A 16521-nucleotide genomic window follows, 5' to 3' on the forward strand; every position below is an offset into this window, starting at 1 on the left:
GTGTTACCTGTGTGTCGCACTAATAGTGTGTTACCTGTGTCACACTAATTGTTTTTCCTATGTGTCGCACTAATTATGTGTTACCTGTGTGTCGCACTAATTATGTGTTACCTGTGTGTCGCACTAATTGTGTTTACCTGTGTGTCGCACTAATTATGTGTTACCTGTGTGTCGCACTAATTGTGTTTACCTGTGTGTCGCACTAATAGTGTATTACCTGTGTGTCCCAGTAATTGTGTTTACCTGTGTGTCGCACTAATTATGTGTTACCTGTGTGTCACACTAATAGTGTTTTACCTGTGTCACACTAATTGTGTTTCCTATGTGTCACACTAATTATGTGTTACCTGGGTGTCACACTAATTGTGTTTACCTGTGTGTCGCACTAATTATGTGTTACCTGTATGTCGCACTAATTATGTGTTACCTGTATGTCGCACTAATTATGTGTTACCTGTGTGTCGCACTAATTGTGTTTACCTGTGTGTCGCACTAATTATGTGTTACCTGTGTGTCACACTAATTGTATTTACCTGTGTGTCGCACTCATAGTGTGTTTACCTGTATGTCACACTAATAGTGTGTTACCAGTTGTCGCACTAATAGTGTGTTACCTGTGTGTCGCAATAATAGTGTGTTACCTGTGTCACACTAATTGTGTTTCCTATGTGTTGCACTAATTATGTGTTACCTGTGTGTCGCACTAATTGTGTTTACCTGTGTGTCGCACTAATTGTGTGTTACCTGTGTGTCACACTAATTGTATTTACCTGTGTGTCGCACTCATAGTGTGTTTACCTGTATGTCACACTAATAATGTGTTACCAGTTGTCGCACTAATAGTGTGTTACCTGTGTGTCGCGCTAATAGTGTATTACCTGTGTGTCCCACTAGATGTGTGTTACCTGTGTGTCGCACTAATTGTGTTTACCTGTGTATCGCACTAATAGTGTGTTTACCTGTGTGTCGCACTAATAGTGTGTTACCAGTTGTCGCACTAATAGTGTGTTACCTGTGTGTCCCACTAATTGTGTTTACCTGTGTGTCGCACTAATTATGTGTTACCTGTGTGTCGCACTAATAGTGTGTTTAACTGTGTGTCGCACTAACAGTGTGTTACCTGTGTCACACTAATTGTGTTTCCTATGTCTCACACTAATTATGTGTTAACTGTGTGCCGCACTAATTATGTGTTACCTGTATGTCGCACTAATTATGTGTTACCTGTGTGTCGCACTAATTATGTGTTACCTGTGTGTCGCACTAATTGTGTTTACCTGTGTGTCGCACTAATTATGTGTTACCTGTGTGTCACACTAATTGTATTTACCTGTGTGTCGCACTCATAGTGTGTTTACCTGTATGTCACACTAATAGTGTGTTACCAGTTGTCGCACTAATAGTGTATTACCTGTGTGTCGCACTAATTATGTGTTACCTGTGTGTGGCACTAATAGTGTGTTACCTGTGTCACACTAATTGTGTTTCACCTGTGTCACACTAATTGTGTTTCCTATGTGTCACACTAATTGTGTGTTACCTGGGTGTCACACTAATTGTGTTTACCTGTGGGTCGCACTATAAGTGTGTTACCTGTGTGTCGCACTAATTATGTGTTACCTGTGTCACACTAATTGTGTTTCCTATGTGTTGCACTAATTATGTGTTACCTGTGTGTCACACTAATTGTGTTACCTGTGTGTCGCACTAATAGTGTGTTACCTGTGTGTCGCACTAATTATGTGTTACCTGTGTGTGGCACTAATAGTGTGTTACCTGTGTTTGTCGCACTAATTACGTGTTACCTGTGTGTCGCACTAATAGTGTGTTTACCTGTGTGTCACACTAATAGTGTGTTACCTGTGTCACACTAATTGTGTGTTACCTGTGTGTCACACTAATTGTGTGATACCTGTGTGTCACACTAATTGTGTTTCCTATGTCTTGCACTAATTGTGTGTTACCTAAGTGTCGCACTAATCGTGTGTTACCTAGGTGTCGCACTAATTGCGTTTCCTAGGTGTCACACTAATTGTGTTATTTGTGTGTCGCACTAATAGTGTGTTACCTGTGTCGCACTAATTGTGTTTCCTATGTGTCACACTAATTGTGTGTTACCTGTGTGTCATACTAATTGTGTTTACCTGTGGGTCGCACTATAAGTGTGTTACCTGTGTGTCGCACTAATTATGTGTTACCTGTGTCACACTAATTGTGTTTCCTATGTGTTGCACTAATTATGTGTTACCTGTGTGTCACACTAATTGTGTTACCTGTGTGTCGCACTAATAGTGTGTTACCTGTGTGTCGCACTAATTATGTGTTACCTGTGTGTGGCACTAATAGTGTGTTACCTGTGTCACACTAATTGTGTTTCACCTGTGTCACACTAATTGTGTTTCCTATGTGTCACACTAATTATGTGTTACCTGGGTGTCACACTAATTGTGTTTACCTGTGGGTCGCACTATAAGTGTGTTACCTGTGTGTCGCACTAATTATGTGTTACCTGTGTCACACTAATTGTGTTTCCTATGTGTTGCACTAATTATGTGTTACCTGTGTGTCACACTAATTGTGTTACCTGTGTGTCGCACTAATAGTGTGTTACCTGTGTCACACTAATTGTGTCTCCTATGTCGCACTAACTATGTGTTACCTGGGTGTCACACTAATTGTGTGTTACCTGTGTGTCGCACTAACTGTGTATTACTTGTGTGTCGCACTAATTGTGTGTTACCTGTGTGTTACACTAATAGTGTGTTACCTGTGTCGCACTAATTGTGTGTTACCTGTGTGTCACACTAATTTTGTTACCTTTGTGTCGCACTAATTGTGTTTCCTATGTCTCGCACTAATTGTTTGTTACCTAAGTGTCGCACTAATCGTGTGTTACCTAGGTGTCGCACTAATTGCGTTTCCTAGGTGTCACACTAATTGTGTTATTTGTGTGTCGCACTAATAGTGTGTTACCTGTGTCGCACTAATTGTGTTTCCTATGTCTCGCACTAATTGTTTGTTACCTAAGTGTCGCACTAATCGTGTGTTACCTAGGTGTCGCACTAATTGCGTTTCCTAGGTGTCACACTAATTGTGTTATTTGTGTGTCGCACTAATAGTGTGTTACCTGTGTCGCACTAATTGTGTTTCCTATGTGTCTCACTAATTGTGTGTTACCTGTGCGTCTTACGAATTGTGTGTTACCTGTGTGTCTCTTACGAATTGTGTTACCTGTGTGCCGCACTAATTGTGTGTTACCTGTGTGTCGCACTAATCATGTGTGTGTAATAATTGTGTACATCGCTGTGTGTGTGGCTGACGTTTGAGTGTGATTGTTGCTACATTCCTTTGTCACGTATAGTTGTATTTCCTGTCACATCACTTCCTGAAGTTTGCTTCTATTATCTAAATTAATATTCCAATATAAAATATACAAATAATAACAATTAGTTGAAGAAAATCAAAAATGAGATATGTCGTTCTTTTTTGGGGAAACTCCTTTGTGTTTGTGACATCAAGTGTACGGCTCGAAATTAAATCATTCCTGATCGAAACAAACATTTTGTTGTTGTCTTTTTGTTTGTTTTTTTTTAAAACACTACCGTCTTTTAAAAATACTCGCTCTAGTTCTAAAGTCTGTGCATCCTGCAAGAAACGCTAGTTTTTTGTTATGGCTGATAAGAGAACAGTCGCCACGCAAAACCATCACGCTAGCTCGATAGCTAGCCAGCTAACGTGTTCACATTCAAGTGGTACAGCAGTGATGATAGTCGCTTTATGACAACATGAAATACAAAATAAATAGGCCATTAAAGCTTGTTTTCCCCCAGTGCACATGAACACAACACAAGTGCCAGCAGAGACGTGCCACTAACGCATTTCCGTCAGCACTGTTAGCATAAAGTTTGCGTTAATTCTTCTTGACGATCTTTTGTTGATTTTAACTTCTCTGAACGTGACTTGTGCTGATAACATTAGCTAGCTACTATGTACTTTAGCACATGCTAAAGTAAATTTCTAGAATGTTAGAAAGTTGTCATTTCCAAGTTCCTAGTTGGGAGTTTCAACTGGTCAGAAAGTCGGAGAGTACTCACCACCTTTCCATCAGCACTGTTAGCATAAAGTTTGCGTTAATTCTTCTTGACGATCTTTTGTTGATTTTAACTTCTCCGAACGTGACTTGTGGTGATAACATTAGCTAGCTACTATGTACTTTAACACGTGCTAAAGTCAATTTTTAGCACGTTAGAAAGTTGTCATTTCCAAGTTCCTAGTTGGGAGTTTCAACTGGTCAGAAAGTCGGAGAGTACTCACCACCCCCGGGTGGGCTTCCTTTCCATCAGCACTGTTAGCATAAAGTTTGCGTTAATTCTTCTTGACGATCTTTTGTTGATTTTAACTTCTCTGAACGTGACTTGTGGTGATAACATTAGCTAGCTACTATGTACTTTAGCACGTGCTAAAGTAAATTTCTAGAATGTTAGAAAGTTGTAATTTCCAAGTTCCGAGTTGGGAGTTTCAACTGGTCAGAAAGTCGGAGAGTACTCACCACCCCCGGGTGGGCTTCCTTTCCATCAGCACTGTTAGCATAAAGTTTGCGTTAATTCTTCTTGACAATCTTTTGTTGATTTTAACTTCTCCGAACGTGACTTGTGGTGATAACATTAGCTAGCTACTATGTACTTTAGCACGTGCTAAAGTCAATTTTTAGCACGTTAGAAAGTTGTCATTTCCAAGTTCCGAGTTGGGAGTTTCAACTGGTCAGAAAGTCGGAGAGTACTCACCACCCCCGGGTGGGCTTCCTTTCCATCAGCACTGTTAGCATAAAGTTTGCGTTAATTCTTCTTGACGATCTTTTGTTGATTTTAACTTCTCCGAACGTGACTTGTGGTGATAACATTAGCTAGCTACTATGTACTTTAGCACGTGCTAAAGTAAATTTCTAGAATGTTAGAAAGTTGTAATTTCCAAGTTCCGAGTTGGGAGTTTCAACTGGTCAGAAAGTCGGAGAGTACTCACCACCCCCGGGTGGGCTTCCTTTCCATCAGCACTGTTAGCATAAAGTTTGCGTTAATTCTTCTTGACAATCTTTTGTTGATTTTAACTTCTCCGAACGTGACTTGTGGTGATAACATTAGCTAGCTACTACGTACTTTAGCACGTGCTAAAGTAAAATTTTAGCACGTTAGAAAGTTGTCATTTCCAAGTTCCTAGTTGGGAGTTTCAACTGGTCAGAAAGTCGGAGAGTACTCACCACCCCCGGGTGGGCTTCCTTTCCATCAGCACTGTTAGCATAAAGTTTGCGTTAATTCTTCTTGACGATCTTTTGTTGATTTTAACTTCTCCGAACGTGACTTGTGGTGATAACATTAGCTAGCTACTATGTACTTTAGCACATACTAAAGTAAATTTCTAGCACGTTAGAAAGTTGTCATTTCCAAGTTCCGAGTTGGGAGTTTCAACTGGTCAGAAAGTCGGAGAGTACTCACCACCCCCGGGTGGGCTTCCTTTACATCAGCACTGTTAGCATAAAGTTTGCGTTAATTCTTCTTGACGATCTTTTGTTGATTTTAACTTCTCTGAACGTGACTTGTGCTGATAACATTAGCTAGCTACTATGTACTTTAGCACGTGCTAAAGTAAATTTCTAGAATGTTAGAAAGTTGTCATTTCCAAGTTCCTAGTTGGGAGTTTCAACTGGTCAGAAAGTCGGAGAGTACTCACCACCTTTCCATCAGCACTGTTAGCATAAAGTTTGCGTTAATTCTTCTTGACGATCTTTTGTTGATTTTAACTTCTCCGAACGTGACTTGTGGTGATAACATTAGCTAGCTACTATGTACTTTAGCACGTGCTAAAGTGAAATTTTTAGCACGTTAGAAAGTTGTCATTTCTAAGTTCCTAGTTGGGAGTTTCAACTGGTCAGAAAGTCGGAGAGTACTCACCACCCCCGGGTGGGCTTCCTTTCCATCAGCACTGTTAGCATAAAGTTTGCGTTAATTCTTCTTGACGATCTTTTGTTGATTTTAACTTCTCCGAACGTGACTTGTGGTGATAACATTAGCTAGCTACTATGTACTTTAGCACGTGCTAAAGTGAAATTTTTAGCACGTTAGAAAGTTGTCATTTCCAAGTTCCGAGTTGGGAGTTTCAACTGGTCAGAAAGTCGGAGAGTACTCACCACCCCCGGGTGGGCTTCCTTTCCATCAGCACTGTTAGCATAAAGTTTGCGTTAATTCTTCTTGACGATCTTTTGTTGATTTTAACTTCTCCGAACGTGACTTGTGGTGATAACATTAGCTAGCTACTATGTACTTTAGCACGTGCTAAAGTAAATTTCTAGCACGTTAGAAAGTTGTCATTTCCAAGTTCCTAGTTGGGAGTTTCAACTGGTCAGAAAGTCGGAGAGTACTCACCACCCCCGGGTGGGCTTCCTTTCCATCAGCACTGTTAGCATAAAGTTTGCGTTAATTCTTCTTGACGATCTTTTGTTGATTTTAACTTCTCCGAACGTGACTTGTGGTGATAACATTAGCTAGCTACTATGTACTTTAGCACGTGCTAAAGTAAATTTCTAGAATGTTAGAAAGTTGTAATTTCCAAGTTCCGAGTTGGGAGTTTCAACTGGTCAGAAAGTCGGAGAGTACTCACCACCCCCGGGTGGGCTTCCTTTCCATCAGCACTGTTAGCATAAAGTTTGCGTTAATTCTTCTTGACAATCTTTTGTTGATTTTAACTTCTCCGAACGTGACTTGTGGTGATAACATTAGCTAGCTACTATGTACTTTAGCACGTGCTAAAGTAAAATTTTAGCACGTTAGAAAGTTGTCATTTCCAAGTTCCTAGTTGGGAGTTTCAACTGGTCAGAAAGTCGGAGAGTACTCACCACCCCCGGGTGGGCTTCCTTTCCATCAGCACTGTTAGCATAAAGTTTGCGTTAATTCTTCTTGACGATCTTTTGTTGATTTTAACTTCTCCGAACGTGACTTGTGGTGATAACATTAGCTAGCTACTACGTACTTTAGCACGTGCTAAAGTCAATTTCTAGCACGTTAGAAAGTTGTCATTTCCAAGTTCCTAGTTGGGAGTTTCAACTGGTCAGAAAGTCGGAGAGTACTCACCACCTTTCCATCAGCACTGTTAGCATAAAGTTTGCGTTAATTCTTCTTGACGATCTTTTGTTGATTTTAACTTCTCTGAACGTGACTTGTGCTGATAACATTAGCTAGCTACTATGTACTTTAGCACGTGCTAAAGTAAATTTCTAGAATGTTAGAAAGTTGTCATTTCCAAGTTCCTAGTTGGGAGTTTCAACTGGTCAGAAAGTCGGAGAGTACTCACCACCTTTCCATCAGCACTGTTAGCATAAAGTTTGCGTTAATTCTTCTTGACGATCTTTTGTTGATTTTAACTTCTCCGAACGTGACTTGTGGTGATAACATTAGCTAGCTACTATGTACTTTAGCACGTGCTAAAGTGACATTTTTAGCACGTTAGAAAGTTGTCATTTCCAAGTTCCTAGTTGGGAGTTTCAACTGGTCAGAAAGTCGGAGAGTACTCACCACCCCCCGGGTGGGCTTCCAAAGATGGCTGCTCTGATCGGAAACTTTAATCGAAGCTCCTTTCACGTGATTTGCAATGCTAACATTTGGCTAGCCTGCTAGCTAAAGGTGTTTCAGTCCGTGCGGTAGGTCGGAAAGGTTCGGAAAGGCTTGAAAAGTAAGGTAATACGTATCAGTATTTCAATGTCAAATTTGTAGCCTTCATGACCAAAAACGTTAAGTAGCTCTTTCTCAAAAAGTGAAAAAGACAAAACAGTCGTTGAACATTTTTTGTATTGTAGCCGAGAAAAATGATTGCGTTCCTAGCTTAGCTTCTCACATTTCTAAGGACTCGCGACGCTAGCAAGAGAGAGAGAAGCAAAGGCTAGCCTTGTCTTGTCTTGTTAGCTTGTTTTACACAGTCAGTCAATCCGGTTTTAACTGTAGGCTACAAATCATGGCCTGAGAAACTAAGGCTAATCGGAAAAAAAGGGTCAATTTCTGATGTATTTTTCACAAATACTTTTTGTGTTGTTATCCTTAGTGTCTTGATTTTGCATGACCCTGCAAGGCTAACGTTTATGGGTCACAGAAACTAAGGCTAACCAGAAAACGAGGCTAATCCGTGGGTTTGAAAGTTAATTTTTGTCCAGTTAGCTCGAGTTTATTCTTATATTAGTCAACGTGCTTCTGACCAGAGGTGGGACCAAGTCATTGTTTTGCAAGTCACAAGTAAGTCTCAAGTCTTTGCCCTCAAGTCCGAGTCAAGTCCCGAGTCAAGACAGGCAAGCCCCGAGTCAAGTCCAAAGTCAAGACTGGAAAGTCTCAAGTCAAGTCCTAAGTCCTGCATTTTGAGTTTCGAGTCCTTTCAAGTCCTTTTAACCACAGACTAATATATTAACACAGATTGTGTATGCTTTTCAAACGCTGTATTTATTTATTAAAACAAGTGCATTTTAAATTGCAGGAAAGAAAATTGTGCTGACATTGCACTTTATAATAGCACTATTAACCAGTCATTTTAAACATTAACTCATTCCTTTACAGAACAAACACATTGAAAAATAAAGTGCAAATGTACTTATTTGTACAAAAGTGTTAACATTGAAAAAACATGACATATACGTGAACATAACAAAAAAGTTGTACTTTTTATATGTCAGGGCCCTATGCTGCATTGCATTTGCAAAAGACCAAATTAGTCAAGAGTCTGTCAGTCATTTGTGCACGATGGGGGCGTAGTATGATGCCACCATGGCTGAAAACTCGCTCCACTGGAGCACTGGAGGCAGGCACTGCCAAGACTCTCATGGCCACTCGGAACAGTGAAGGAAGAGTCTTCATGTTCAATGCCCAGAACAAAAGGGGGGAGAGAGTTGTTTTGGGTTGGTGCACTACTTGTAAGTGTATCTTGTGTTTTTTATGTTGATTTAATTAAAAAAATTAAAAAAAAATAAAAAAATTCTTGTGCGGCCCGATACCAATCGATCCACGGACCAGTACCGGGCCGCGGCCCGGTGGTTGGGGACCACTGAGGTAAACAACCAACAGTATGTCAGAAAGCTAGCTAAAACGGTACACATATTCATAATATAGTATACATTTTAACTGACCTTTATTTTACTATTTTTGTCTTTTTTTAGGTGGCTAAAATACGCGGTGCTGCTGACCGCCGTCTAACGTTATGTGTGATATATTGACTAACGTAACCCTGCTTAAAAAAAAATCACTGAACAAAAAGTATGAATAAGGTAGTGAACTGCAACAGATTCCCGTGTTTGCAATAACGTTATAACGTTAGCAGTGAGTTTACAGCCTCACTGATTTAACTACACAGCAAATAAAAGTCACGTTACTTAGCCAATAAACGTTATCTTACATTCAAAACTTACCGTTCTTTTTGCAACTTCAAATGCCGGACGAAGTTGGAAGTTGTTGCCTCTCCATCAGTCATTTTCGAACCGCATGTGTTGCATACAGCAAACCGTTTTGTGTTGACCACCTCGTAATTTTTATACCCAAACAAAATTATTTTAGGTATCATTTTTTGTTCACTGGCGTGTGGTTTGGACATGTCTTCTTCGTTGGTTGTCCTGCAATTTGATTGGATGAATGCTGTGTGATGAAAACAAAGTAGATCTAATTTGATTGGCTGTTGTACTGAGAGCACACCAGCTGACACACGCAACGCTGATAGACAAGTACACAATGAAAAATACGGAGCGCTCCCGAATAACTTTTTCATCTTTGGGTTTTGGGGAAAGTAGCAAGTCATGTCAAGTCATGTCAATTCAAAAGGCTCAAGTCCAAGTGAAGTCACAAGTCATTGATGTTAAAGTCTAAGTCGAGTTGCAAGTCTTTTTACATTTTGTCAAGTCGAGTCTAAAGTCATCAAATTCATGACTCGAGTCTGACTCGAGTCCAAGTCATGTGACTCGAGTCCACACCTCTGCTTCTGACTATCTGATTCGTAGCAAATTTGGTAATGTTACTGCTGCAAATCGTAGCCAGAAAAAAAGCTAAAGCTAACGCTAATAAGAAAAGGGTCAAATTCTATTCTTACTTTACCGTACCTTTTTGTGTAGTTAGCTTTAGCTTCTTGACTTTGCAAACATTCATGGGTCAACAGTCGGAGAAGCTAACGCCAGCCAGAAAATGAGGCTGTTTGTAAGCTACTTTTTATTGTCCAGTTAGCTCGATCTGATTCGTAGCAAATTTGGTAATGTTACTGCTGCAAATCGTAGCCAGAAAAAAAGCTAAAGCTAACGCTAATAAGAAAAGGGTCGAATTCTATTCTTACTTTACCGTTTCTTTTTGTGTAGTTAGCTTTAGCTTCTTGACTTTGCTAACATTCATGGGTCAACAGTCGGAGAAGCTAACGCCAGCCAGAAAATGAGGCTGTATGTAAGCTACTTTTTATTGTCCAGTTAGCTCGATCTGATTCGTAGCAAATTTGGTAATGTTACTGCTGCAAATCGTAGCCAGAAAAAAAGCTAAAGCTAACACTAATAAGAAAAGGGTCAAATTCTATTCTTACTTTACCGTACCTTTTTGTGTAGTTAGCTTTAGCTTCTTGACTTTGCAAACATTCATGGGTCAACAGTCGCGCAGAAGCTAACGCCAGCCAGAAAATGAGGCTGTATGTAAGCTACTTTTTATTGTCCAGTTAGCTTTAGCTTATACTAACACGATAGTCCATTAGCTTCTGAAGCCGTAGCACAATATGCTAATAATGCCGCACGTCATTTGGAGAAGCTCCGGCTAATCAGAAAAAGTACCCATTTTTTATACAATTGATTGATTGATTGATTGAGACGTTTATTAGTAGATTGCACAGTACAGTACATATTCCGTACAATTGACCACTAAATGGTCTCTGGTCAACAAAAGCACCATAAAGATTCTAGCGGGAACTCTCATTCAACCCTTTTTCGATTACGCATGCACCTCCTGGTACCCTAGCACCTCCAAAACCCTCAAATCTAGACTCCAAACATCCCAGAACAAGCTAGTCAGATTACTTCTAGACCTCCACCCCAGATCACACCTCACTCCTACCCACTTCTCCAAAGTGGGCTGGCTCAGGGTGGAGGACAGAGTAAAACAACTTGCACTGAGCCTGGTCTATAAAATCCGCTACACCTCCCTTTGTTACTTTCAAAGGCAAAATTAAAGTATTGCTAGAAACATAATTTTATATGGGACTTTGTCGTATTCTATGTATAGTACATGTTCCAAAAAGAAAAAAAAGCATAAAACACAGTATATTTAAATATACTACATGTAAAAAAGGGAATAAATATCCAAAATAATCTAGTTTGGTTACGCCATCATGAGCGCAACACAAGGTTGTAAAAGTTTCAACTACAATTCTAAATAAGATGTCAAAAGCAAACTGAAATCAAATACACACAGCTTAAAGATTGATCAATACCTATTTATAATGATTTATCAAAATATAAAAGAAATATACCTGAACAGAACGCTCATGATGGTTACACCAAAAAACTCTATGAATCGCGTTTTTCCAAGTTTTTGGGGCATTTTTATGCTATTTCCAAGCATCTCCTTTTTATTACGTTGATTTTAAATGGTCAAACTAATGCATATTATATATACATGCCCTAGTAAACAAAAAAAAAGAGTCATATCTATTTTGATTGTTACATTTTGAAGTACATTTGTGCAGGTGGGTGCGATTGTACCCATTACCAGAGCTGTACACATAACGTAAATGACCGCCATAACCACAACACCAGGGGGAGCTCCACTAACCACGTTAAACCCAGATTCCGATCCCTTTTTCGAATACGCATGCACCAAAACCCTCAAATCTAGACTCCAAACATCCCAGAACAAGCTAGTCAGATTACTTCTAGACCTCCACCCCAGATCACACCTCACTCCTACCCACTTCTCCAAAGTGGGCTGGCTCGGGGTGGAGGACAGAGTAAAACAACTTGCACTGAGCCTGGTCTATAAAATCCGCTACACCTCCCTGATACCGAAGTACATGTCAAACTACTTCCTTAACGTAAATGACCGCCATAACCACAACACCAGGGGGAGCTCCACTAACCACGTTAAACCCAGATTCCCATCTAACAAAGGTCTTAACTCATTCTCCTTCTATGCCACATCAATATGGAATGCACTCCCAACAGGTGTAAAAGAAAGGGCATCTCTATCCTCCTTCAAAACCGCACTAAAAGAACACCTCCAGGCAACTACAACCCTAGACTAACACCCTCCCTTCCACATCCCACCTCCCCGGATTGTAAATAATGTAAATAATTCAATGTATATACTCTGATGATGAACTTGTGTGATGACTGTATTATGATGATAGTATATATTTGTACCATGAATTGATTAACGTGGACTTAAACAAGTTGAAAAACGTATTGAGGTTTTACCATTTAGTGGTCAATTGGACGGAATATGTACTGTACTGTGCAATCTACTAATACAAGTAGGGATGTCCGATAATTGCTTTTTGCCGATATCCGATAGTCCGATATTGTCCAACTCTTAATTACCGATTCCGATATCAACCGATATATACAGTCGTGGAATTAACACATTATTATGCCTAATTTGGACAACCAGGTATGGTGAAGATAAAGTCCTTTTTAAAAAAATTAATAAAATAAAATAAGATAAATAAACTAAAAACATTTCCATGAATAAAAGAGAAGGTAAAACAATATAAAAACAGTTACATAGAAACTAGTAATTAATGAAAATGAGTAAAATGAACTGTTAAAGGGGAACATTATCACCAGACCTATGTAAGCGTCAATATATACCTTGATGTTGCAGAAAAAAGACCATATATTTTTTTAACCGATTTCCGAACTCTAAATGGGTGAATTTTGGCGAATTAAACGCATTTCTAATATTCGCTCTCGGAGCGATGACGTCACATCGGGAAGCAATCCGCCATTTTCTCAAACACCGAGTCAAATCAGCTCTGTTATTTTCCGTTTTTTTCGACTGTTTTCCGTACCTTGGAGACATCATGCCTCGTCGGTGTGTTGTCGGAGGGTGTAACAACACCAACAGGGACGGATTCAAGTTGCACCAGTGGCCCAAAGATGCCAAAGTGGCAAGAAATTGGACGTTTGTTCCGCACACTTTACAGACAAAAGCTATGCTACGACAGAGATGGCAAGAAAGTGTGGATATCCTGCGACACTCAAAGCAGATGCATTTCCAACGATAAAGTCAAAGAAATCTGCCGCCAGACCCCCATTGAATCTGCCGGAGTGTGTGAGCAATTCAGGGACAAAGGACCCTCGGTAGCACGGCAAGCAATGGCGGCAGTTTGTTCCCGCAGACGAGCGAACTATCGACCCTAGCTTCCCTGGCCTGCTGACATCAACTCCAAAACTGGACAGATCAGCTTTCAGGAAAAGAGCGCGGATGAGGGTATGTCTACAGAATATATTAATTGATGAAAATTGGGCTGTCTGCACTCTCAAAGTGCATGTTGTTGCCAAATGTATTTCATATGCTGTAAACCTAGTTCATAGTTGTTAGTTTCCTTTAATGCCAAACAAACACATACCAATCGTTGGTTAGAAGGCGATCACCGAATTCGTCCTCGCTTTCTCCCGTGTCGCTGGCTGTCGTGTCGTTTTCGTCGGTTTCGCTTGCATACGGTTCAAACCGATATGGCTCAATAGCTTCAGTTTCTTCTTCAATTTCGTTTTCGCTACCTGCCTCCACACTACAACCATCCGTTTCAATACATGCGTAATCTGTTGAATCGCTTAAGCCGCTGAAATCCGAGTCTGAATCCGAGCTAATGTCGCTATAGCTTGCTGTTCTATGCGCCATGTTTGTTTGTGTTGGCTTCACTATGTGACGTCACAGGAAAATGGACGGGTGGTTAAAATCAGGCACTTTGAAGCTTTTTTTAGGGATATTGCGTGATGGGTAAAATTTTGAAAAAAACTTCGAAATATATAATAAGCCACTGGGAACTGATTTTTAATGGTTTTAACCCTTCTGAAATTGTGATAATGTTCCCCTTTAAAGGTTAGTACTATTAGTGGACCAGCAGCACGCACAATCCCTTGCAGACTGTATTGATATATATTGATATATAATGTAGGAACCAGAATATTAATAACAGAAAGAAACAACCCTTTTGTGTGAATGAGTGTGAATGAGTGTAAATGGGGGAGGGAGGTTTTTTGGGTTGGTGCACTAATTGTAAGTGTATCTTGTGTTTTTTATGTTGATTTAATTAAAAAGAAAACAAAAAAAACCAACAAAAAAAAATACGATACCAATAATAAAAAAAACGATACCAATAATCTCCGATATTACATTTTAAAGCATTTATCGGCCGATAATATCTCTGAATAAAAGTCTCAATCAATCCATCAATTAGTCATTTTTGTGGGTGCTAGCTAACGTTAGCATTGTTAGCAAGTCAGAAGAAAAGAAGCCCGATCCTCCCGTGAATTGGTCGCCTTTTTGACAAAATAAAAGAGTCCCTTTCCCGCCCAGTAAGTAATATATAATTATCCGCGATGCTAATAAGTGATGATAGGAAGAATTTTAGCGGCACATCCCTAAAAAAAAAAAAACACAAAGAAACAACAGAAACAATTTTTCCAGGATTGAAAGACATAAGAAAGGAAGGACTGGACAATGTTCTGAAAAGAAACGTGGAACTGTACAACAGTTAACCCATCCAATAAAAATAAAAAATAAAATAAAATAAAAAATAAAAAGACATGGACGGGATTTTTTTTGTTGTTGTTCTTTTTTCAAATGCAAAATTCTCACTAGGGGGGGAAAAAGAAGAATTGGGAATGTGGACACACACCAACATGCCAACATTCCATGACGGGACACACTGGAGGTGTCGCTTTTTCTTTTTTTTTTTTTTTTTTAAACGTACAATTAACGTCTTATTTTGGGTGAAGGGGGGGGGCGTGTCCCTCAACTCATTTGACATACTCAGCTGACTTCCAGAAGTGTCCCGGGTGGGAAAGGCGGCGGTTGCGTTTTGGCAACTTCTCCAGCAAGTCCACCAGCTTGGAGAAGGTGGGCCGCTCCTCCTGCTGGAAGGCCCAGCACAGCAGCAGGATGTCCTGGAACGCAAAACCAGCGAGGAAAGTCTTAACTTGATTATTTCTCATTCTCCGCCTCTAATTGGCGCAGCGCCATGCAGTTTTATGAGTTATTATTGAATATGAATAAGTCATGTTGTTTGCTTCACGCCAATAGAAAAGTCATTAAGGAGTAAAAGAGGATTTATGGCCTAATAAAAAATGTATTAGCTTAAAGGCAATCACATGCAGAGTGATTGGAGCACATACTTGTTGGTCACAAAAAAATATTCATGAAGTTTGAAAATGTGAGCAATTCTGCTGGGTCAAATGTTAATATTTGCTTACATGTCCCTTGGCAAGTTTCACTGCAATACGCCGTTTTTGGTAGCTTCTAGCAAGCTTTTGGTTGAATTTTTGACCACTCCTCTTGACAAAATTGGTGCAATTAGGCTAAATTTGTTGGTTTTCTGACATGGACTTGTTTCCGACATCACATGGACAAAGATAAGACCTTCTGGAGGAAAGTTGTGTGGTCAGATGAAACAAAAAAATGGAGCTCTTTGGCCACAATACCCAGCAATATGTTTGGAGGAGAAAAGGTGGAGGCCTTTAATCCCAGGAACACCATCCCTACCGTCAAGCATGGTGGTGGTAGTATTATGCTCTGGGCCTGTTTTGGAAGTGCTGCTTTACAGAGAGTAAATGAGACAATGAAAAAAGGAGGATTACCTCCAAATTCTTCAGGACAAGCTAAAATCATCAGCCCGGAGGTTTGGTCTTGGGCGCATTTTATTGTGATAGAGTGATTGGAGCACATACTTGTTGGTCACAAAAAACATTCATGAAGTTTGCTTCTTTTATGAATTTTACAATAATATTAATTGTATTAATTATTCATGTTTTATTATTATCATCATCATTATTATATATGTATTATCATTATAATAGTATACAATAGCAATAATAATTATTATATAATCATTATTGTTAATAATATTCGTTTTTCATTATATTATTATTATAAATGTTTTATTATTATTATTATAACAACTTCAATAATAACATAAATATGAATATTCATATTTAATTATTATTAACATTATTGTATTATAATTATTGTTATTCATACTGTTTTTATTTAATTATTACAACAATAATATTAATGATAATTATTATTAATGTTGCCCTGCGATGAGATGGCGACTTGTCCAGGGCATACTCCGCCTTCCGCATGAATGCAGCTGAGATAGACTCCAGCACCCCCCGCCACCCCAAAAGAGACAAGCGGTAGAAAATGGATGGATTAATGTTGTAACAATATTATCATTAATATATATGTATTATCATTGTTTTTAATAATATTTTGTTGTATCATTATATTACTATTATTGTTGTTATCATTATAATAA

At 39.3% G+C, this 16521-nt stretch overlaps 1 protein-coding gene across 3 annotated transcripts in view; it reads right to left on the reverse strand.

Moving 5' to 3' along the window:
• LOC133578218 (kinase suppressor of Ras 2-like) overlaps positions 1–16521 on the reverse strand; it is a 383282-nt gene that overhangs the window by 35176 nt on the left and 331585 nt on the right. For 2 of the 3 annotated variants that reach the window (XM_061932483.1, XM_061932465.1), the window contains one exon: positions 14403–15151. In XM_061932483.1, coding sequence (XP_061788467.1) covers positions 15005–15151 — 147 coding nt within the window. In that variant the 3' untranslated portion in view covers positions 14403–15004. Of the gene's footprint in view, positions 1–14402; positions 15152–16521 lie in introns of those variants that run through there. The other variant, XM_061932475.1, reaches the window with a different exon arrangement.

The sequence above is a fragment of the Nerophis lumbriciformis genome, linkage group LG03, assembly GCF_033978685.3.
Source record: "Nerophis lumbriciformis linkage group LG03, RoL_Nlum_v2.1, whole genome shotgun sequence".
In the NCBI taxonomy this organism is placed as follows: domain Eukaryota; kingdom Metazoa; phylum Chordata; class Actinopteri; order Syngnathiformes; family Syngnathidae; genus Nerophis; species Nerophis lumbriciformis.